The sequence below is a fragment of the Mauremys mutica genome, chromosome 11 (assembly GCF_020497125.1).
Source record: "Mauremys mutica isolate MM-2020 ecotype Southern chromosome 11, ASM2049712v1, whole genome shotgun sequence".
Lineage (NCBI taxonomy): Eukaryota > Metazoa > Chordata > Testudines > Geoemydidae > Mauremys > Mauremys mutica.
The window spans coordinates 7353911-7378376 of NC_059082.1; the positions used below are offsets into that span (position 1 = coordinate 7353911).

At 47.3% G+C, this 24466-nt stretch overlaps 1 protein-coding gene across 5 annotated transcripts in view; it reads left to right on the forward strand.

Annotated features, from left to right (window-relative positions):
• PCSK6 (proprotein convertase subtilisin/kexin type 6) overlaps nt 1–24466 on the forward strand; it is a 267354-nt gene that overhangs the window by 142823 nt on the left and 100065 nt on the right. The window contains exon 1 of one of the 5 annotated variants that reach the window (XM_044980727.1): nt 9839–9894. The exons of 2 other annotated variants lie outside the window; for them this stretch is intronic. In XM_044980727.1, coding sequence (XP_044836662.1) covers nt 9847–9894 — 48 coding nt within the window. In that variant the 5' untranslated portion in view covers nt 9839–9846. Of the gene's footprint in view, nt 1–9838; nt 9895–10273; nt 10505–11290; nt 11311–24466 lie in introns of those variants that run through there. 2 more of the 5 variants (XM_044980725.1, XM_044980729.1) reach the window with 2 other exon arrangements.

The following is a 24466-nucleotide window of genomic DNA, read 5'->3' on the forward strand; positions in this document are numbered from 1 at the left end:
GTGTAAATTCCTAATTATGCCTTTGAAGTCAATGGTGTGACTCCAGATTAACACTGGAGTAAATGAGAGCACAATGTGGCCCAGAGATTTACCCTGGGGGTTTCTGTTAAGGTGATTACATTAAGAATGAGGGTGGCCAAAGGCCAGATTAGCTTCATGGTGGTTCTCTCCTTAAATTCCAGGAGAGGAGGGTCCTGCTGGGTCCAGCTGTTGTGGGTCCCCCTTGCTCCTGATGATAACAGTGACTTGACTGTCTCCTATTTAGAGGGGCAGTGATGTTGTGCTTTTAATGGCACAGTACAAAGAGTTTGGAGTGTGTCTACATTGCAGTCAGCAGTGTCTGTGACTGCAGCATGGGTAGACAGACCTGAGTTAGCCTTAATCTAGCTAGCTCGGGTACTCAGCGATGCGCTATCCACCCAAGTAAATACCAGGGTCCTGGACTGGCTTGTACAGCCCACATGGAAGCCCATGCTGCCACAGCTCTGCTGCTAGATTAACACTAACTTGGGGTACGTGTCCGCGAGCTGCTGTCACACCCTGTGACTGCAGTGTAGACACACTCTTACAAAGAGATGGGCCGCATTCACAAAGCCCCGATTCTACAGTCTCCAGGAGTTTGGGGGCATTCACATCCAGGCTTTGGATTCAGCACGTCGCAGAGATGCGAAGTTCTGCTCCCTAGACAAAGAGCATGGGCCGTGGTGTTTTGGTTTGGCCCCATTGCTAATCCATCAACACTTGGTGATTTTTGCAGGGGTTCAAGAATGTTGAGGACCATGAGTTTAAACAAAACAGAGATGCAAGCGGGGTATCCTAGGTCATGGGCTTAAACTGAGAAGCACCAGATTCCACTGATTGCAGGCGGAGTTCAGCATCTCTCTGGTCTGGCCCTCTGCCACTAAATTGTATCAGGTTTCTAGTCCTGCAGCCCTGACTTCAGGCAAGACTCCCACTGACTTCAATGAGAGTTCTGCCTGTAGAGAGGTTAGCCAGGGCTCATCTCTCTCTGGGGCGGCGGGGACCCACACCGCCTCACTAAGTTCAGGAAGAGTCTAGCGGGGAATTCGTCCAGCCGCAGGAGTCTTCCTCCGCGGCCTTTGTGAAGGCAGAAACAACAGTTAGTCATCAGCCCAGGCCCTAGGTCAGGGCAGGGCAATGGTGAGTCAGACGCCCAGGCCCTCAGGGAGGGGCTGAGCAAGAACAGTATATAACAGTAGGCCCAGGCCCTGGGTCCGAAGGCCAGGGAGAGGGGGAGATACCACCTGTGAGTTGGGTCGCAGGTGCGGGGCGGGGGGGGGGGGGAGGCCCTCCCACTCCACTGCGTCCCAGCCCGGGGCCCTAGCAGTGGCAGATGACCTGCTGCCATGTCAGTGGGGATCCTGGCCACAACACACTGACATGGGCTCTGGCAGTGCTGCAGCCAGACGAGGGTCGGCTGCCCCCGGGCTACTTCCGGATTCCCCTTCTTGAGGTACTTGAGTCAGGATTAGGGTGACCAGATGTCCCAATTTTATAGGGACAGTCCTGACTTTGGGGACTTTTTCTTATATAGGCACCTATTACCCCTCACCCCGTCCCAATTTTTTACACTTGCTGTCTGGTCACCCTAGTCAGGGTGGTGTCCTCATGGGGGTCCAGCACCAAGGGTTCCTCGGGATTGTTGGTGCAGGGCAGGCTCGGCCACTCCTTGGGCTAGCTGGCCTGGGGCAGGCTCGGCCACTCCTCCAGGTAGCTGGGCTGGGGCAGGCCTGGCCAGCCCTTGGGTCCACTGCAGGTTGCTGGGGCTTCCCAACCGGGAGGTCGGCCAGAGGCATCTGGTGTCCCCAGCAGCTGCTCTCCCAGTGAGCTCTGGGGTCGGGCCTTTATATTTCCTGTGCCACACCTGACCCTCTGCGGGGGGTGGGCTCAGAGCTCCCTGGCTCCGCCCACTCTGGTGTCCAGAGGGGCTCATCTCTCTCTGGGGCGGCAGGGACCCACACTGCCTCACTACACTGCCCATGGGAGCATTTATAGTCATCCCTTATATGCAGCGTGCAAGCTGGCTCCTAGCCAATAACTATTACATTCTGTTCCTAGGGCCAAGCAACCATCATCACAATACATCATCAGAGGGGCTCGCTCAGCCAATGTATTCCACAAAGGCTTCAATAAAATAACAGCACCCCGATGCTGTGTTGGTGCAATCTATCAGTGGAGCAACAGGTCGCTGTGATGAGGTATTATTGCAATCCATCATCAGACTGAGACCTTCTGAGACTGTGTTATTCACAAGGTAGCACCAGCCAAGGAACAATAGATCTAGGTGCTAACTCATTTTAACTAGCAGGGGAGGGTTGTATCCCCACTACATGCTTGTTTATGGCATGATGCAAAACCCAATGGTCTGTAATACTGTTGAGGCGCAGGTACTTATTCCAATGAGTTTGATGGTTTCCACTGCCCCCCATAGACAGTATCATCTCACAAAAACACTTGTCATAGATGTTGCATGTTCAGTAAAAGGGACAGAATCTATTCAGGTGAATATCTGTGCCTCTAGGGCTCATGTGCTCCTTGGATGTATAAACAGGAATATTAAGTAGGAGCAGAGAGGTTATTTCACCTCTGTGTTTTGTACTGGTGCGACCGCTGCTGGAATCCTGGTCCAGTTCTGGTGTCCACAATTTAAGAAGGCAGAGGTGGTGGAACAGTTTGTATCATGGGGGTGCTGAGAGCAGGGCCGGCTCCAGGCACCAGCCCAGCAAGCAGCTGCTTGGGGCGGCCAACGGTGAGGGGCGGCACGTCCGGGTCTTTGGCAGCAATTCGGTGGCGGGTCCCTCGGTCCCTCTCGGAGCGAAGGACCAGCTGCCGAATTGCCGCCGAAGACTGAAGCTTTGGCAGTAGAGCTGCAGATCGCAATCACGGCTTTTTTTTTTTCTTTTTGCTGCTTGGGGCGGCAAAAACCCTGGAGCCAGCCCTGGCTGAGAGCCATTGAACCAAACTGTGCACCCTGTATATGATGGAAATCACTTCAAGCCAGGGGGTGCGGCAGCGTCCCCAACACCAGCATCTATGCAGGAAGGATGCTGAAAAGTTAAAGGGGGTTCAGAGAAGAGACACGAGAATGATTGAAGGATTGGAAACCTGCCTTCTAGCAAAAGCCTTGAGGAGCTCAATCTATTTAGCTTATCAAAGAGAAGGTTAAGGGGTGACTTAATCAGTCTGTAAGTACTACATTGGGGTGTGGGGGATTGACATTAGAGGACTCTTCAATTTAGCAGACAAAGGTATAACAAGACCAATGGCTGGAAGCTGAAGTGAGATACATTTAGATGAGAAATGAGGCACACGTTTTTAACCGTGAAGGTATTGAACCATGGGAACAGTTTACCAAGGGTTATGGTGGATTCTCCATCACTGGCTGTTTTATAATCAAGATTGGAGGTTTTTGTAACAGAGGTGCTCTGGTTCAAGCAGGATTAATTCAGGCTATGTCTACACTAGCAATTGAATGACAAAACTTTTGTCTTTCAGACTGGGGCGGCTCTAGGAATTCTGCTGCCCCAAGCACGGAGCGGCAAGCCGCAGGGGGCGCTCTGCCGGTGCCGCGAGGGTGGCAGGCAGGCTGCCTTCCGCGGCTTGCCTGCGGAGGGGCCGCAGAACCAGTGGACCCTCCGCAGGCAAACCGCCGAGGGCAGCCTGCCTGCCGCCCTCGCGGCGCCGGCAGAGTGCCCCCCGCGGCTTGCCGCTCCAAGCACGCGCTTGGCGTGCTGGGGCCTGGAGCCGCCCCTGCTTTCAGAAGTGTTAAACCCCTCCCCCCCCGAAAGACAAATGTTTTGCTGTTAACCCTGCTCATTGGGGGTAGAAGTTTTTTGTTGGCAGGAGGACTGACAAACAGAGGCTACACTGCACGACTTATCGCTAAAAGCTGTGTAGCGTAGACAAAGCCTTAGTAACTTCCTATGGCCTGTGTCATACAAGAGATTGGACCAGATGAACACCTTGGTCCCTTCTAGCTTTGTCATCTATACATTTTATGAAAATGTTTAGACACCAGTATGGGCTAATGGCCAAAGCACAAAATTGAGAGCCAGCAACTCCTGGCTCTGAATTACTCTGAGCCTCATTCTCTGCATCTCCCTTTCTCCATCTATAGACCAGTGATGAGTGTGAAATTATATCAGCATGAATTTGCCTCACTGATTTCCGTGTACTTCACAGGGGTGTTGTAAGGATTAATTATTTAGGAGCTATGTATTATTTCCCCTGGGGTCGTAGGATGAGGCGAAATATGCAGGTAATGAACATCTCATTCCTACCTTCCAGAGAGCAAGGTGAGGCTTAATTCATTCACATTGCTACAGAGCTCTGAGATCCTCTGCTGGAAGATGGGTAGAAGTGGAGAGCATTATTATGCATTATGGTAATACCGGTGTTTGTTCTATACCTGCTTGCCTAGCGCTCCGTATGGGAGAAACACACCATGATTGACAAGAGTATTTATTTCCACCCATGAGACAATGGCTTGTAATTTACAGCCGGCAGACTATCATTAAACTCGCTCCTTCGCATGGCTTAGTAAATTGTCTTCTCGCCAGTGCCAGCATCACATATTCCATTTTAAATGCCTTGTGATTTTTGTTATATTTCAAAAGCATATTCTTAGGTAATGGCTGAGCTTGTGGGCACCTGAACGCGTGCCGGGAAGAAAGGGATTTGATTGAATCCCTGGAGGCCTGGGCCAATGCTGTGCTATTTTAAATCCCATTGGAGGGAGGCCAGGAGCATCAAAGTATCACCTGACTTCCCTTCAAGGGAAATGCACGCAGGGCAACTAGCTGCTAACACTGTCACTTGTGGGGGAGGAGGACACGCTCCCTTCCACCGCCACAAGATGGCAATTGCAACTGGAAGTGGGCTGTTTTATGAGTAGCCAATTGCATTAAGCACCTCTTAGCCAAGGACTCCAGGTGCTTCTTCCTGAACATGAATACAAGGCTGAAAATACCCTCCTGGGGCAGAAGTATTTGCATTCTGCTGGTGGGTAAACTGAGGCACAGTGCAGTTTAAAAACTTGCCCATATATTTGAGTAGGCAGCACAGCTAGGAATGGAGCACACAAATCGTGCCTCCCGGTCCCTTGCGCTAACCACTAGAAACCCCAATGTTCCCTGTCAACAGATCTTCATAATTAATGAGCCCGTCTCTCTTGGCAAACTGTCCCCATGCATTCTCTTACTCCTCCCAAGCAAGTCAGTCACATTCATGGGCATGTCTGTTTCTATGTCGACAGAACCACTCACCCTCCCATCCAAGAGGGATCTACCACAGAGGCATAATTACAGCATATACAGAAATGGCTCTTCTTATGGCATTCCAACAGAGCAAGGCATTCAGCTACACTGAACTCAGCCTGTAAGCCCTGTTGAATCACAATTTCTCTTAGACTTTTAATTGGATCAGCCTGGCTTGCTGCGAGTGTTTCTGCTTTTATCAGTCTGACACCATTGATTGGATTTGCTTACTGCTAAAGGGCCAGATTCATTCCAGCTAACCCTTCCTGGGGTTACACCAGGAATAAACTTGGCCCAGTGTTTGTAGGAGTTTCATAGAACTGGCTTTCCATAGATTTACACCGGGATTGACTCTTACTGCTGAGCTCATGCAGCTTTCCTATGAACTAGCCTTGTGTCTGGATTGGCTCACCACTGACTGGTCGGATGTAATTTACGTAGTGATGAGATTGGCATTAGGATCTTTGTTTTCCCCTCTCCTTTCAGAGATCAGATTTATTGCATATTCAGGGCTGCCATTCCTACGTTCGCCCTTTCCCTCCACCCTCAAGAAGAAGGAAACTCTTCATTGCTCCTTGCATCGTGTCATATACTCCTTCTTGGGATGATTTCTTTGGGGCAGGGAATGTGTCCTCATTCTCTGTGTAAAGTTCCAGACACACCTATTGCACTATAGACCCAAAGTAATAGTGTCATTTGGTGTGTGCGAGGGCTGAACATTTTCAAAGCTGCCTAGGGGATTTGGACACATTAAGATGAATGAATGAATGAATCCAAATCCCCTCCATGGCTTTGAAAATCCCATCCTAGATTGACCAATTTATAACTTGCTGGCAACAATTTTTAAAAAAAATTTTTCCCCAGAAAAGGAAGAAGGAAATTTATATAAATTTGGGGGGATTTATTTTTATTTTTTTGGCTATGGCATGTCTATATAGCGCTGGCGTGTGTGCAAGACAAGCAACGCTGGGTTTCTAAACAAAACAATGCACAGCTAAATGGTCTTTGAGCAGTGTGAAAATTGTTCTACCAGGCACCTCTAGGCGTGGCAGTTCATAGCCCCGACACCTCTGGGCTTGCTGCATCAGTTAGGAAAGTAAAAAAACAGCTTGAGACCCAGCACCTCTTTCATTACAAATTAAGCGCTGTCTCCGAACCAGTCAGCTGGGTTCAGCTTGGGAAGACCTTCAGGGAGCCCAACAGGAAAAGAGCAACCATCCAGCACGTGTGCAGCATACTTCCCAGCACCACAGATGCACAGTGTACTGTCCTGCAGGCCCCAGACGTGCCCAAGCCACCCTGAACCTAGTAAGCCGGCCCCAGTGGCAGTGTGGGAGCCCAAATCCGGGTAACCATTCAGCTATCCTAGTGATGATGTGAGAGTACCTGGTAGCGACAGCAACTCTCTCCCATTCTGCCCGCCACAGTGCGCTGATGATAACTGGATGGAGAGTGGGCAGCACTGTTCAGATAGGATTGTTGCTATTCAGTTAGTGGCAGGGTGCATCCCAGATAGCCCTGAACAGCAGCAAGGGTGGCATTGGCTATATCTTGGTGATCAGTTTGTTGGCTGCATTCTGAGTCCAAATGTTGGATGGAGGAATATTGGCTGGGACTGGTAACCATACAAGTTTTTTGTTGGCTTCCATGAACCTGTGATGTGACTAAGCTGGTTGTTTACTGGCCTAGTATGGGCAGAGTTTGTCCAAACTGGGGCACGGTATTCGCCAGCTGAGTAGCAGAGACTGAACCCCGAATGATACAGCGCTTGCACGTTACGCTCCCAGGTGAACCCTACCAGTTCAGGAAACAGTTTTGAGCTATGTTAGGGAATGTGTGTGTGCAATCTAGGCTGACCCTGACTGACTTTGGCCCTTGTCCAACTGCTGGCCATTCAAAATGATGTTACGCTCCAGTTGGCTCTGAGCATCATGTAAGTGGAAGCACATTGACCCAGTCTTTGATGTACTTGGTTGCAATCCCCATTTCTTGCAATGGTCACGTATGGTAGCCATCTTACTATTCAGGCCTTCTTCAATATTTTGGAAGGCCTGGTCCCTTGAGGCCAGGCACCTATCCTTGCCATACTTGAACCATCTGCAGATGGTGTTCAGGAGGTCATTGGTGAATACTTGAAATACAGTTGGTGCCAGCACCGTTACAGCACCTCCCATATTAACCTGTTTAGCAGTTGCTGAGGCCATAGCAGGCTCCATGGGGTCTCTGGCTGTGTTGCCCACATAACACCAACCTCACTTCACGCAGCTAATGGATCTTTTTTATTCTTTTATTTTATTTCCATCTGTAACTGTTGCATTAGCAAACCTAGCTGGGTAAGAGCATCTTTCAGCCACTGTGCTGGAGCCAGTTCTTTTTATAGACATAAGAACGGCCATACAGGATCAGACCAAAGGTCCATAGATTCTAGGGCTGGAAAGGACCTCGAGAGGTCATCGAGTCCAGTCCCCTGCCCTCATGGCAGGACCAAGTACTGTCTAGACCATCCCAGATAGACATTTCTCTAACCCACTCTTAAATATCTCCAGAGATGGAGATTCCACAACCTCCCTAGGCAATTTATTCCAGTGTTTAACCACCCTGACAGTTAGGAACTTTTTCCTAATGTCCCACCTAAACCTCCCTTGCTGCAGTTTAAGCCCATTGCTTCTTGTTCTATCCTTAGAGGCTAAGATGAACAAGTTTTTTCCCTCCTCTTTATGACGCCCTTTTAGATACCTGAAAACTTCTGTCTATCCCAGTAAACCCTAGCCCAGTACCCTGTCTTCCAACAGAGGCCAGTGCCTGGTGCCTCAGAGGGAATGACCAGAACGGGGAATCATCACGTGATCCGGCCCCGTCGCCCATTCCCAGCTTCTGGCAAACGGAGGCTAGTGACACCATCCCTGCCCATCCTGGCTAATAGCCATTGATGGCCCTATCCTCCATGAACATATCTAGTTCTTTTTTGAACCCTGTTATAGTCTTGGGCCTTCACAACATCCTCTGGCAAGGAGTTAATAATAATGATATAATATATGGAGATATACCTAGCTCATAGGACTGGAAGGGACCTGAAAGGTTATTGAGTTTAGTTCCCTGCTTTCACTAGCAGGACCAAGTACTGTCCCTGACAGTTATGTCCTCCCCAATCCCTAAGTGGCCCCCTCAAGGGCTGAACTCACAACCCTGGGTTTAATAGGCCAATGCTCAAACCACTGAGCTATTTCTCACAAGGTTGATTGTATGTTGTGTGAAAAAGTACTTCCTTTAATATGGCCTTCATCTCCCTAAAAAACTGACTACTTAAAAAAAATTACAGACAAGGTATCTGGTATCCTGTGGCAGGAATTCAACGGGGGGAATGAAGGGATTGCCTACACTATCCCCTTCATTTCCACATGCTCTAACCACCCTGTCTCTCCTGACTTCAGATCTCTGCTCCAAACCCCCTTCCCATCACTAATCTCTGCCCTGGGGCTCACTGGCCCTTTATTAATTTTAAAACAACACACAGCCAATTAAAAAACCCTCATGAAACAGAAAATAAATCATCCCAAGTCCTTGTCAATAATGCTCTCCCAAGGGCAGGTTTGTCTTTCCCTGTGCTGTCTGTTGTCTTTTCTACATCCCACACCACAACCAGCTGTCGTTTCTTACCCCTTATCCACTGAGGGCCAAAGTTTTCCAGTCACCCCCTTGATTTATTACTATTTCTATGATGGTAGCACCTGAAAGGCCTATGGGGCAACAAGGCTCCATTGTGCTAGACACTGTCCACCCACACTAAAAGAGACAGGTCCTGCCCCCAATGCTTACAACCTTTTATATATGGGTCACATTGGGACCCACTGGGACCCAACACCATAACTAGATAAATTCATGGAGGATAGGTCCATCAATGGCTATTAGCCAGGATGGGCACGGATGGTGTCCCTAGCCGCTGTTTGCCAGAAGCTGGGAATGAGCAACAGGGGATGGATCACTTGATGATTCCCTGTTCTGTTCATTCCCTCTGAAGCACCTGGCACTGGCCACAGTTGGTAGACAGGATACTGGGCTAAAGGGACCTTTGGTCTGACCCAGTAGGGCCATTCTTATATGTTCTTAATGGCTGGGAGGTGGACGCTAGACAAAACCAGACAGGAAATAAGGGATATATTTTTAACAGTGAAAGTAATTAACCCATGGACCTGGCGGATTCTCCATAGCAGACATTTTTTACATCAAGACTGGCTGTTTTTCTAAAGGATCTGCTCTAGGAGTTATTTGGGGGAAGTTCTCTGGCCTGGACAATACAGGAGGCCAGATTATATCAGTGGTTCCCCACTTGTGGGCCGTGGACCTGTGAGGGTGGTTGGTGGGTGGGGGGGCACAGACTATGTCTAAGATCTCCAAAGGGCTCTGCACCTCCATCTTAAATTTGCGGGGAGGGGGGTCTGCAAATGAAAAAAAGGTTGAAAACCACTGGATGAGATGGTCCTTTCTGGCCTTGGAGTGGGCAAACCCCTGGCCTGCAGCAGGGCCTAAGGAGAGTAGGTAGGCGGGGCTTGGATGGGCTTCTCCCCAGGCAATGATCTATTACTTCCATGGACAGGGCCAGCTGCCCCAGTGGTGCTGGGTGAGCTATGACTCTGCTGCCCTGTACCAGAGGGTTATTCAGGACAGAGTTTGGGGGGAGGGAGGATTATTCCAATATCTCCCCCCCCCCATCTCTAGGTGCAGAGTATTGGGGGGGGGAGGCGTGGCCACTCCCGGGGGGGGCAGGCAGGTAACTCATCCCTAGGGAGGAGGGGGGCAGGCAGGAAACATAAGCCAGGTGGCAGCTCCCTGCCCGGGGGCCCCGCCTCCCAGCGCTAGGGGCTCCCCGCGGGGCGCCCCGGGCCGGAGCCCTTCCCCCGGCGGGCAGAACAGCCCCCGCCCCCTCCCCGCAGCAGCCGCCCCCAGCCGAGGCCGCTTTAAAAGCCAAAGCTCCCCCCGCCGCCCGGCCACGGTACGGCACCGGCAGCCGGGCTCGCCGGAGCGTCTCCCCGCAGCGCGCCAGCCGGAGCCGGGGCCGCCGCCCGACCATGCGCCCCTCCGCGGCTTGGCTGCTGCTCCTCGCCCTGCCCGCCTGCCTGGCTGCGCCCCCGCGGCCTGTCTACACCAACCACTGGGCAGTGCAGGTGCTGGGCGGGCCGGGCGAGGCAGCCAGGCTGGCCTCCGCCTACGGCTACGTGAACCTGGGGCAGGTAAGCGCCCGGCGCCCCCTTTGCCGCCAGCGGCGGGCGGCTTGTCCCCAGTGGCGGCTCTGCCCCTTTGCCCCGCCCGCGGGCACCGGCTCCTCCAGGTGCCCAGGCGCCAGTAGCTGGCTGTGCCCGAGCGCGCAGCGCTGCTAACTTTCTCTCCGCGGCTCCGCGTCCCCGTGCGCCCTGGGGCCGGGGCTGGGGCGAGCTCGGGACCGGGGCGCGGAGCGCGGGGGCTAAGCCCGGGCCGGGCAGGGGTGGCGAGGCTGCGGGGGTTCAACAGGGGGTGTACTTCGGCCCCGGCTCCAGCCTCGCTGCTGGCAAAGGCTTCGCCCCGAGCGGGCGCCGGGAAGTTTGAAAGCCCAGCGAGAGCGAGGGGGCGAGAGACGTGCCGGAAAGGCAGCACCGGTTCTCCTCGGCTCGGGCGCTTAAAGTCCGAGCCTGGCCCCACTGAAGTCATTGGTTTCTGGGGGGCGCGGCAGGATCAGGCCCCGCTGAGCCCGGTCTCTCTCTGGTGTTGCTCGCACCATCTCTGCAAATCAGCGGCTCCTTCCTTGTAAGCGACTGTTCCCAAGTTCAGGTCTGCTGGGCGCCTTTTCCTCTGGGCAGGCTGGAGCGTTTTCCTCTGATTAATAGCCAGCAACGCCTCGCTTTATTTAACGTTCGTGGTTAAAAATGTGTGCCAGTCGAGACGTGAAAACAGATGTACAAAATGGGCAATTAGTTACCTAAATCCGGGGGAAGCAGCGGAGTGGAAAGGAATCAATATTTAATTTTTGCAGCGCCAGACGTGCCCGTATCAATTTAAACAGGTTTATGAAGCCGCGCGTATTTTTCATGCCCACTTTGTGCTTGAACTTGACTGAGTGTTGGTTTGGGAAGAGTGAAGACGTTCTGGACTAGATTGGACTATTCAGTAGCTTAGGGGAGAACTTGAAGTGTGATTCAGCTCTGTTAACGCTTGTAATGGCTTGAACTAACTTTTAATACTGTTAGTAGCAATTCTGAAATGATGAGTCGGGTTTTTTCTATAATAGTGGTTGCTTGGTGTAGGTAGCAGTAGGACTGGAATTAATAGCGTTTAACAGGCATAGCAAATCAATGGAAAACACCCAGCTCTTCTCCAGATGGGACATGTACATTTCAAGTACAGAACAAAATATGTGAGAACATATTCTTGGGAGGGGGAAAAGCTTGTAAATAGTCAAAGGGGCTAGTGCAAAACACCACCCATGTTGGTTTTTTGTAGGTAAACATTGAAGAGCTTTAGGGTTTAGAAGAGATGGCTAAATCCAAAGTGAACAAAGCCCCCTTGCAATTAGGAATGGATGGTGTGGAGGTTTGTAGTGCACACAGTGAGTGAGTATGAGATTGTAATGTAATGTATAGTCTCTTGATGAGATTAAAAAGAGAAAGATGTTGTTAAAGAATGTAGGCAAAGTACAGCCAGAAAGGATCAAATCAAGTTACAGATAAACTCGTTTTTGTAATTCAAACCACAGAACCATGCAGTGTTTAAATGTAGTTGTGTCGTTATCCATGCAGAAACCAGTAAAGTGTGGTGCTGCTTAATCTGAATGGAATTTTCTTTGTGTTATAACTCCTATCTTGATACTGGGAATGTTTGCTGTTCTGTAAAAGTAATTTTGATCACTTGAATTTATATTTGTGGATTTAACAAACTTTTGACTTGGCTGGCTGTAGTTTATCTAAAATCTAGCAGAACATTATCAACTTTTGCCGTAAATCCCTCGAAGCACTTCTGGGCTTACATTTTACTTTCCTCACACCACTTTTTCTTTCAAAACCTTCATAAATCTTCTTCTTTGAACATTCCTCGGGGTTTCATCCTGAGTTGGGTGCTTTTCTTGATTGCTTACAGGCTGCCTGTTCAGTGTGTTCCCAGTTCAGTGCTTCTCTGTCCAGGTGGCAACGCAATGTGTCTGGGTGCTAAAAGTATCTCCTGGACTGCACTATAAATTATAATCCAATTCGACATGTTCCATTTTTAGTATAATTAAATAACTAACATTGAAGTATAAACACAAACTACCAGATCAAGATTCCTGCAGTATCCTCATCTGAGATCTGTGGTGCTTTTGTGTTGCCACAAAGGCTCTGCCTAAATCCGACAACTCCTGTGTGTGACCCCATATAGGCTGAAATATCATACAGATGAGGTACCCAATACCTAAATGATCCAGATGCGTAGATTATAAAGTCAGAAGGGATCATTGTGATCATCTAGTCTGACCTTCTGTATAACACAAGCCGTCAGACTTCCTGAATTAATTCCTGTTTGAAGTACAGCTTGATTTAATAATTGTCAGTGAGAGAGAATCCACTATGACGCTGGGAAAATGTTTCATTATTAATTACCTTCACTGTGAAAAAAATTGCACTTTATTTCCATTCCTAATTTGTCTAGCTTCAAGTCCCAGCTATTGGGTCTTCTACTGTCATAAGCCAGATTGAAGAGCCCTCTGCTGTCAAATTTCTGTTCCCCATGTAGGTACTCAGACTGTGATCCAGTCACTCCTTAACCGTCTCTTTGATAAACAAAGCAGATTGAGCTCAATGGGGCTTTCGCTTTAAGGCAGGTTTTCCAATCCTGTAATCGTTCTCGTGGCTATTCTCTGAACCCTCTCCAGTTTTTCAACACTCTTCTCGAATTGTGGACACCGGAACTGGACACAGGAGTCCGGCAGCCGTTGCACCAATGCCAAATACAGAGGCGATGTAACCTCCTATTTGATAGTCCCCTCCTTATATGTTCAAGGCTCATGTTAGCCCATTTGGCCACAGCTTCGCATTCGGAGCCCATGTTCAGCCGATTATTCAGCATGAGCCCAAGTCCTTCTCCAAGTCACTCCTTAGTCCCCAGAAGTATGGGGTACATTCGTTGTTCCTAGATGTATGACTACATTTGGCCATATTAAAATGGCCATATTGTTTGCCTGTGTCCAGCTTTCCAAGCAATCCAGATCTTCATACTCTGCTCATCTTGATGACAACATTTTCTTAGTAAGGTGTAGTGTTAGCGTGCCAATGGAGAGTGACCTTACATAAAGGCGTGCAGCAATACAAATAGACTCTGAGGGACTGCATTAAGGAGTGGGTCTCGGTTTAGCCTTGCATTGGGTGGGGTTTAGGCCTGGGGGTGGAGAATGGATCTATCCAAGTTTTGATTCTCAGCTGGGGTTTGCGATGAACTCATAGAGTTGAAACCTGTCCCACCTGAAGTCAAAGAGAGTTCTGTCATCGACTTGAATGGAGCCAGGATTTCCTCCTGCATTCCCACAGTTAAAGGGACACTCTAAAGGTTAAAAGCAGCAAAGAATCTTGTGGCACCTTATAGACTAACAGACGTTTTGGAGCATGAGCTTTCATGGGTGAATACCCACTTCGTCGGATGCATCCGACGAAGTGGGTATTCGCCCATGAAAGCTCATGCTCCAAAACGTCTATAAGGTGCCACAAGATTCTTTGCTGCTTTTACAGATCCAGACGAACACGGCCACCCCTCTGATACTCTAAAGGTTAAGAGGGCACCAAACCTGACACTGACTCATCCCACACAAGGCAACTGTACACTTCTTTTCTTAATGATTGTATTCCCAGCAGGGGAAAGGCTCATCTCTAGACATTCAGAATTTCAGATTATTTTAATTTGGGATGCTAAAAACTAATTTTTACATGATCTTCACACTTTTTTAACAGAAAGAGCCCACATGCAGTACAACAGGGATCAGCAACCTTTGGCATGCGACCCATCAGGGAAGCCCCTGGCAGGCCGTGGTGGTTTGTTTACCTGCAGAGTCCGCAGGTCTGGCCGATCGCAGCTCCCACTGGCCGTGGTTCGCCGCTCCAGGCCAACGGGGGCGGTGGGAAGCAGCGTGAGCTGAGGGATGTGCTGGCCACTCTTCCCGCAGCGCCTATTGGCCTGGAGTGGCAAACCGCGGCCAGTGGGAGCTCTGATCAGCCGAACCTGTGGATGCTGCAGGTAAACAAACCGTCCCAGCCCCCCAGCAGATTTCCCTGATGGGCCGCGTGCCAAAGGTTGCCAATCCCTGCAGTACAAACTTACCCTGTGAGTCATGCTTCCCATAACATTGTTTGCAGAATAAAGAGAGCGGACAATATGCGATGCAGCAATATCCAGTGTGCATGGTTGGCAGCGTGACTTAGTTGCCTTATTTGGAGTTTTGAGATATGAGTGAGGTTTTTTATTTTATGCTTTTTAAATTAGGCAGGATTTACAGTTTATACCATCATTCAATCAACGCCAAAAATGGACAAACCCAACCTTTCTAGGGCCTAATTCTGTGAGGTTCAGACTTCAGTGAGCTTGCGGGGTGCTCATCCGTTCATGGGGGGTGTAATTAGAACCCAGATGCTACTGTGTCTAAAACACAGATTAACCTTTCTATAGGGCACGATTCTGCTGGAAGCATTGTCAACACTGTCGGTTAGGCAATTGAAATTCTGAAATGACCAAATCCTAGAAGTTGTATATAAAAATTGCTTTGGGGCTTTGAATGTAGTTCTCATAACTACTGTCTCTTCCCCCAAACGAATGGGACTTGACTGGCACAACAATTGGTATATGGCAGTTTAGGGGGAAAGCCTTTCAGGTCATAACAGTGTGAAATTTTGTATGGAAAATGATGTTCATAGATGGGTCTGGAACCCTAATTTGATTTGTGTTTTAAATGAAACAAATCCTTTAAATTAAAGAAAAGAATGAGCAGGATGTTTGATTGGTTATTTTAAGTTTTCCTAACACCTGTGACACTCCTCAGCCCTAACCTACACTAACAGGATTCTGTTGGTCCCTGGGAGCGGAGCTTCAGGGATATATTAACTGCTACCCTGGAGCAGCTATGTTGGAACTCTTCTAATACAGCATTTGAGAGAGCGAAGCTAGATTGCCGTCTCTTGAGGGCAATACATTTCTGCTCATCTAGTACACGGTGGATGGCACAAACGGGCACTGGTTAGAGACAGGATTGTTTCGTTTTGGCTGTAGAGCATAGCTAGTTGTAGTGGATTTACTTTTGGGACGTACTTACGTATTAGCATTTTCTCTGTTTTGCCTGGTGCTCTGACCTTCTTGGTTTGAAGCCCAAAAAAGGAGCCTGGGCCAGAGCCAATTCTATGGAAATGTCTTAATGCTAGAAGTGCTTTTGAATCCGTTTTTAAATGACTGCGGTTACAACAATAGCTGCCGACAGTTGTGCAACTGGAGTTAAGTTTTGGGTGGCCATATCTTATCTTAGTTTTGTAACAAAGCCGGGGGATTCAAATGCCACTGAGAACGCTTCTCCTCTGGGTTGTTTTTGTTTATGCGAGCCTTGTAGATTTACAAAGTAATTTTCAGACAGTTCCCGATCAGGGGGTCCAATCATGGAAACACCAGCAATAGTGTTTATTACAATGATTTCAGGATCATGCCTTATGTAGCAAGCAGTATGCCCAGGATTAGGCCATTTGACAGCAGACAGACAAAGAGAGAAATGGTTAATGCTGGAGAGTGAGATGTGACCAAAGTCCTGGAGTTTGGCTTGTTCAGGATAGGCACAGTCTGGTTGGTTCTAGTTTATTTCCCCTTCCTCCCATTGCGTATAGTAACTGTTAATTCAAATTACAGAATGCAATAACATTGATGTTAGAGAAGAGCCCTGTTCTACCACCTTTATCATGCTGTGCTAGTACCTTCCTCTGCAAATAGTCTGCCCTCCTGCCGTCATTGGGGCTACTCACAAAATGCTGCTTGCTGGGAGCAAGGGTGGCAAACTGGGGCCTTATGTGGGGTGGCAAAAGCAGGGCAGACCTTGGGGGAACAAGTATTGGGGTGCGGGGAAGAAGTGGGCAGGACAGCGTGACCTGGGATGAGCAGCTTGCTGAGCTAGGGGCGTGGGGAAAGACTGAATGCAAGCCATATGCCAGTGCGTAATAAGGATGGGCAGAAAAGATGCACAGAAATATGACCAAATGGAGAAAATTAAATCAAACAACTCTCATTTACATCAGTGTAATGTTAATTGCTTCGGATTCTGCCCTGTGTGCGATCAGAATCGGTTGTTAAATTCTGGCTAGAAGAGGGGAGAACTTTAAAAATATCAGACTGTGCTTTTAAGAAGAATATGATCTATGAAGCCAAGACTCTAAAGACTGCTATACATGGCTTTCACTTCTAAGGAATGTTAGTTCATTGTAACTTCAAAAATCACTATTTGTAGTCTGTTATAAAAAACCCTTCATAAGATAAACAATCTTGGATTCTAACACCATCCAAACCTACTGGAGTATTTTGCAGACCTGGCAGGACGCAAAAGATCCTTAATCCAGTTTCACTAAAACGGGGATGAATATAACTCCTTCAGCTTCTAGCTGTTCACACTTCATAGGATGGAATTGGCAGACACGTGTTTCCATGGAAACCAAGCCATCAATATCCTTACTGTAATAATGATGGCATGGCAAGGAAAGAAACACTTCCTCATTGTTTCTGACTTACTCACTGCAGACATAAACAAGCTGAGCTGGGCAGCACTGACCTGAGACTTTACATCAGGGCTTCATTTACCTCCATTAGCACGAAACTCTGCTTCACATTTTTCTTCAAGTACAAACCCAGGTTGGCTCGAAGTAAACATAAACTCCACTCAAACTTTTGCCACAGTTCCAAATTGCTAATCAATCCAGAAAATTAAAATCGACCCCATGCTTAAATGAGCACCTCCCATGCTGATGGAGCCGCGTCCTTGGCAGAAATATGATGTCAGAGGAATCAAGATCGATAGCTGTGGGAAGTAGTAAACTTGCTTAGGGGGAAAAAAATGAACACTTAAGCATGCTCCTGAAATTCCTGTGAGATTCTAGTGATCTATATGGCCAGACACAGCATTCCCGGGCTTTGGGAACAGAGCTCCTGAGGTACATACATTATCCTAGAATAACCTCCTGCCTAGATTAGTACAGCGGTATAACATTCTTACTGGGGTGAGTGACTTTTTTTTTTTTTTTTAAAGGAGCAAGTAAAATGTCATCATCATGCTAATAGTAGACAAGTCAATTTTTGCACTGAGGCTGATAAATTTGGCAGCCTATACACGACAACCTTGAGAGATGCAATATTTTCTCTCTTTGAGTACCACATAGAAGGGCTTTATAGCTCCCTGCTTTGTGGCAACTCTGATTGTCCTTTGATGCTGATGCTAACGAGGTGTCAGCATTTTTAGTATTGGTTGGTCTCCTCTTCAGTTTGCTATATATTATAATTATGTAGACTATACTTTCCTTGTCTCATTCCGAGTTAATGTTCTTGTGACCTAGACATCTTTGAAGATACTGCATTTATGGAATCTTTTGGATACTCTTTAAAAATGGCTATACCAACACCTCCTCATTGGATGTGGAAATCCCTAGCAGGGGCAGCTCCAGGCATTTTGCCGCCCCAAGCATGGCAGGCAGGCTGCCTTCAGCAGCTTGCCTGCAGAGGGTCCGCCGAAGCCACGGGACCAGCGGACCCTCCGCAGGCAAGCCGCTGAAGGCAGCCTACCTGCCGCCCTCGCGGCGACCGGCAGAGCACCCCCAGTGACTTGCCGCCCCAGGCACGCGCTTGGCGTGCTGGTGCCTGGAGCCACCCCTGATCCTTAGACTCCAGACTGCTGAGTTTCTCAACCCACAGCTGCTTTAGCCTTTTTTTGTTTTTGTTTTTAACCATTTAAGATAAATAGTTCAATTACTGGGATTTAGTTTCTCTCCCCATCTAGTTTGTAATTACATCTATACCTGTATGGATTATACAATTATGGTAAACCACATTAAATTAAATCATCTGATCATCTAATCTGACCTCCTGTATAACACAAGCCATATAATTTTACCCAGTTACCTCTACATTGAGCAACAGCTTGTTTGAGTAAAGCGTATCTTCTAAAAAGTGTCCAGTCTTGATTTGAAGACCTCAAGAGATGGAGACTCCATCTCTTCCCTTGGGAATGCGGTAAACATTTGTGCTGTAATTCTAATTTGAATTTGTCCAGCTTTAAGCTTCAGATCTTGGCTCTTACTCTGCTTTTCTTCACTAAACTGAAGAGCCCTTATTATCTTCCCGGGCAGGTAATTGTGCAATGCAATCAAGTCACCTCAATCTTCTTCTGATAAGCTAAACAGATTGGGATCTTTAAGTCTCTCTCTGTAAGGCACTTTCTCCCTCCCTCACATCACCTTTGTGGCTCTGTTCTAAACCCTCTCCAATTTGTCCACATCCTTTGTAAAATGTGGACACCAGAACTGAACACAAGATTCTAGTATCCCTCTCACCATCACTGTATACGGAGGTAAAAATCAGCCCATTATTCCTTCTCGTAACTCCCCTGTATAAACATCCAAGGATTGCATTGGTCCATTTTGCTGCAGCATTGCACTGGGAGATCACACTAAATTATTTGTCTTCTATGACCCCAAAATAGAGCTGGCCAAAAATTTTCCAGTAAAACTATTTTTTTTTTAATGGAAAAAATAGGATGTTTGATGGAAAAAATATTTTTTGAAAAGTGTCTACTTTCTGTGGGAAGTTTTTGTTTTTTCATTTAAATATTTCATCCTATAACTTCTGGTATTTCACCCAAACTTGAAAATTTCCATGTAAACTTTTGACAAAAAGTTATCAAATTTCTACAAGGGGGGGGGGAAAGATTCAGACCAGCTCTGCTCCTAAATCCTGTCCCGAGACCCTGCCTCCCAGGGTAGAAGTCCCCCATTCTGTAGGTATGGCCTGCACTCCTTCTCCTTGGTATATGACTGTGTTTTAATACATCTGAATACATTTTGTTTGAATGGGTCCAGCTTACTGAGTGATCCAGATCGCTCTGTATGCCTGTCTTGTCCTCATCATCATTTACTGCTGCCAATCTTTGTCATCCACAGATTTTAATCAGCATTGACTCTATATTTACTTCAGGTCTTTGATAAATGTCCTGATTAACAGATAACCTGCTTTTTTTGGTGAGAAATATAACTTCATCATCAGGTGTGTCCATGTAGGTGTTGAAGGGGTTACTATGTCTCAAGCATAACTAATTGAGGTAGTCAGAAAAATTCCAACATTTCCTCTGTATTTGCTGATTCTGCAACAATCAAAGCATTCCACCAAGATGGTTCAGTTTCATCCAAGTTCTGACAGAACTCAGGTAGCATTCCGATGGAAACCTGCCTGGTTTCCCGCCAGCTCAGCAGCTGGTGGGCTGCTGGTGACCCCAGGGCTTCCAAGGTCCATAGCTCTGAGGCAACCAGCCAGGTGGACTGCCCTGGTATCAGGGCTTCATTCTGTTTTCTAGAGAATTTCTAAATATTTGGTTTTCATTCCTAACTGGAATTAAACCAGTTTTTAAAACACCTAAATCCTCTGTGAAACAAAATTATTTTTCTTTACACAGCTCTACTAACTTTTCAAAGCCCAACCTTCAGCAATCTTATAGTCCTTGTATTAAATCTGTCCTTGTAGGCTCAATATACCCTGGCTGCAGGTTCAGGATTTTAGATGGACAGATGGTTTTTTGTGCTATAGGGTGACCAGAAAGCAAGTGTGAAAAATCGGGATGGGCGGGGGTAGGGAGTAATAGCTGTCTATATAAGACAAAGCCCTGAATATTGGGACTGTCTGTATAAAATCAGGACATCTGGTCACCCTATTGTGCTAAAGCATTTCATTTCTGTTATGACCCATGATAAAATACTCTATCATGAATCCCATTTGCTTGTTAATAGAACTTCTTAATTTAGCTCTAGTTGAGAAAACCTTGTGTTATGTATATTCATTAACAGAATGCCCCATCCAAGTACTGCATGACTTCACTAGGTGCAGTAAAGGCCTTCTGATACATAAGGTTTTGTGATGGACACAACGCCTCAAAGTTGAGCCATTTTGCCAAATAGTTCCTGCTTCTAAAGTGCCTGACATAGGGCTCCCTATGCTCCCTACCCTCCCACACAACGATCTTATCATTCCAGCACCATGCAAACGCCTTCCAGCCTCCCCATGGGGGGGGGGGCGCGGCACAATCTAAAGGGGAGGACATGTGACTGCCCTACATGTCTCTTCTGCCCAGCGACCCCTGCCGTAGGAATAGACCCACAATGTGACACTTGAGAGCAGTCTCTATCAGCTGCCTCCTTCAAAATGCCAACAACCAGGCCAGCAAAAATCAACTGCCTCAATCTGTTCCGAATGGATGCAAGGTCAACAGTCAACAAGATCTGCACCATCCATGTTCTGATTTTTTGGATGAACTACCCAACCTTGCCTGCATCTCCAAGATCTGGTTTAATGTTGCCAGTAACTCTGTTGTAGGTGAGCTACTTCCAACAGGCTACTCAGTACAACACAAAGACAGAAAGATCCCAGAACATGGCAAAGAGCAGACAAAGCAGAATAGAGGTCATGTTTCTCTCCAGCCTCAGATTTTGAAGATTTTTTTATTTTTATTATTTTTTTTTAAATGGAGATGTACCTTATCTCATAGAGCTGGAAGGGATCTTGAAAAGTCATGGAGTCCAGTCCCCTGCCTTCACAGCAGGACCAAGTATTGTCCCTGACAGATTTTTGCCCCAGATGGCCCCCTCAAGGATTGAACTCACAACTCTGGGTTTAGCAGGCCAATGCTCAAACCACTGAGCTATCCCTCTCCCTCCTTAGCTCAGAAACCAGAATGCAAAATCCTTTTGAATGCATTGACTGTCTGTGAGGCTATGGACAAAAGGAAGCTAGGCCTGAGTATTCTGCAGCTTTCCAAACAAATTCTCTGAAGGGTTCATACAGGAACAAATTGGATCTGCTGCCCAGCATGGTGCTGGAATCCCCCAGGTTCATGGTTCTTGGTGACTATGACATTTATACAAAAAATACTAAACTCCTTGCCTGCATGAATACCATGGGTTTCACACCAGTCCTCTCCAGTCCCATCCACTCAATCGGACACATACTGGATCTAATTTTCAGCCTAGGAATGGACTCTAGAGATGTCACACAGAAAAGTAGCATTTGTCAGACTGGATCAGACCTGAGATCCCAGTGTCTTGTCCTCAGGAGTGGCCAGCACTAGATGATTCAGAGGAAGGTGCAAAGATCCTGCAGTAGGCAGACTGGGAGAGTGGGGATGATCTATCACCCAATTAAGCCTTGTTCTGGGTGTTAATGGTTAGACTGGCTTAAGCCCCGAAGCATGAGGTTTAATATCCCTTCCAAAATTTTTGTTGGTGTTTATATGGATATAAAGAATACCCTAAATTAACATAATTAATGTCCAATTTCTTTTTGAATCCTGCTAAGTTCATGGCCTCAACATCCTGTAGCCTTGAGTTCCACAGGCTAGTTACATGTTGCACAGCAAAAGTATTTCCCTTTAATCTGTTTTTAATTGTCCACCTCTGTAATTTCATTTGCTGTCCCCTTATTTTTGTGCTACAAGGGTTCCTGCCTCCTGGTCATCTTCTTACCAGCTGGCCTTCCCTGTGCTCCTTCAAGGAAAGGAAGCGACAAAGCTGCTTCAGTCACAAAGCCATCTGAATTCTCTATATTAACACATCCATCTAATGACCACAGTTGTCAATGCCTTGGCCCCAGTTGTCCTTTCCTCCTGAATCAAGCAGGGAGATTGCTGTGATTCACCAATGAGTTGTTTCAGTGAGTTGTGGCTTACCAATGAGTTATCTGCAGTATATAGGCAGATCACATGAACGCCAGTAGCACAAAACCCTCTCTCACAGGGGCGGCTCTAGATATTTCGCCGCCCCAAGCACGGTGGCATGCCGCGGGGGGCGCTCTGCTGGTCACCGGTCCCACTGCTCCGGTGAACCTCCCGCAGGCACATCTGCGGGAGGTCCACCGGAGCAGCGGGACCAGCGGACCCTCTGCAGGCATGCCTGCGAAGGCAGCCTGCCTGCCGCCCTCCCAGCGACTGGCAGAGCGCCCCCCGCGGCATGCCGCCCCAAGCACACGCTTGGCGTGCTGGGGCCTGGAGCCGCCCCTGCTCTCTCAATACAGCAACTACCAGCATGAAGTCTTCTTACAAGAATATGCCAGCAGAGAGACCCTTCTGCCTTTCTACCTAGGCTGCTAACTCATGTCCAACAGAGCTATTCGACTTGTTGAAAAAGTTAATCAAACTAGATTGTAGATCCAATTGCTGACCTTTTCAAAGACTTTGTTTCTGCAACGTAGGATGAATCAGCCATACCTGGGAGAACTCAGTAAGGCAGTGACTCAAATCTGGGGCTAATGGCTTTATCCACTCCACCACCCCAAGGTGTGTGGCCTTGGAATGCATGTTGAAACAGAGGTAGCCTTTGTTTCCTGGAGCCATTGCTTATAAATCAGATCTGTGTCCCTCCCACATGGTGAAAGTTAACAAAGAACAGCTGTGTCTACTGCTAACTGAAATCTCAGATGCTTCCTTCAGAGAAGCAAGTCTGTTAATCTCCCTGAGATACGCAATTGTCCATGTGATCCTCAAAAAGCCAACACTTGATACAGATGTCTTCCCTTACTACTGATCCACCTCTAATCTCCCTTTCCTAGGCACAATCATTAAGAAACCAACCAAGCTCCATCAGCATGTGGCTTCTGCCTGCCCCTTGGATGCTTTGCAACCATGCTTCAGACCAAGACATGACCCAGAGACTGTATCCCAGTATCGCATCCCTTGCATGAAAAGAACTTCCTCCTCTTATCAGAACTCCTGTAGGTCTAGTTCCTTGTGCAGTGGGTTGAAAACGTACTCCTTGGCAATTCCCATGACCTATCACAGAGCTCTTGTGGAGCTAATTCTTCAGAAACATCCTCTTGCCTTCAACCCTGTTCTTGCAGGTAAGATCTAGGATGCTTTTTTTGGCTGCTGCTGTTTTTGCTAAACTCAGCTTTCCTGCCAGTCCAGGAATCTCAGTTGAGAGCTTCTGTTTTGGTCCACTAGAGAATGCGTTTGTCACACTTCAATACAAGCTACATCTACGTAGTTCAGTTTTGGTTTGCGGAGTCTAGCAGTTTTACGTTTATTTTTCTATGAATACTTTGGGGACAATATACGCCCCTTAGAGTGTGGTGACGTGCTTACATTCCTCCTAAAATGATGCTTGTTTATGGATTCTGCTTCTATTAAAATAAGTTCCTGAGGGATTAGAGATTAGAACTAGATTTAGAACATCACAAACATGATAAAGACTGGAAAACAGCGTAAAATAGTGGGAAGGTACTGCAATAATAAGGCAAAATGCCAATCAGATCCTTGGGATGGGACATCTCTGTTTTCAATTGAGATGATTTTGAGGTGCAAAGGTCCAATTCAAACTGTTCTAAAGTTTGGGGATGTTCAGGCCTGATTAATTTTTTAAAAAGTTAAAAAAGTTTAGAAAATGGATTTCAAAAGCCAGCTGCAGAGGCAAACACAGATGGCAGCAAATAACCGCTCCACGAATCAGAGATGTTAAACAAAACACACCCATGGGGAAAAGGCGTTAAAGCAATTTGAGGGGAAACAGGCGATAACAATTGTCTTGACTGCCATAAGTACAAGTACATAAAATGGAAAAGGCAGAACAAATCTAATTAAATATTTAACCCATTTGAAAGAGGAACTGACAAAATAGAACTGTATTAGGTATGATCAATATGTAAATAACTATAATCATTTGCCTCACTAGTTCAGGGGAACCTGTTCACTCACCCTCCATCCATCTAGCCTTATGTATATAGAACAAAGGAAGTTTTTAATTACTCATGCACAGAACCCAGAGCACTAGTTTAGAGTGAAAAAGAGGATGGCAAAGACCACCTGCAGAATAAGACTCGTGTCAGCTGTATATACCCTCTTGACAGCAATGTTCTGGACCTTCAGCAAACCCCTGCTGTGCTAGTGTATTACGTGCCTACTAGAAGTATGCCTACAGTGATACTGGACAAACCTC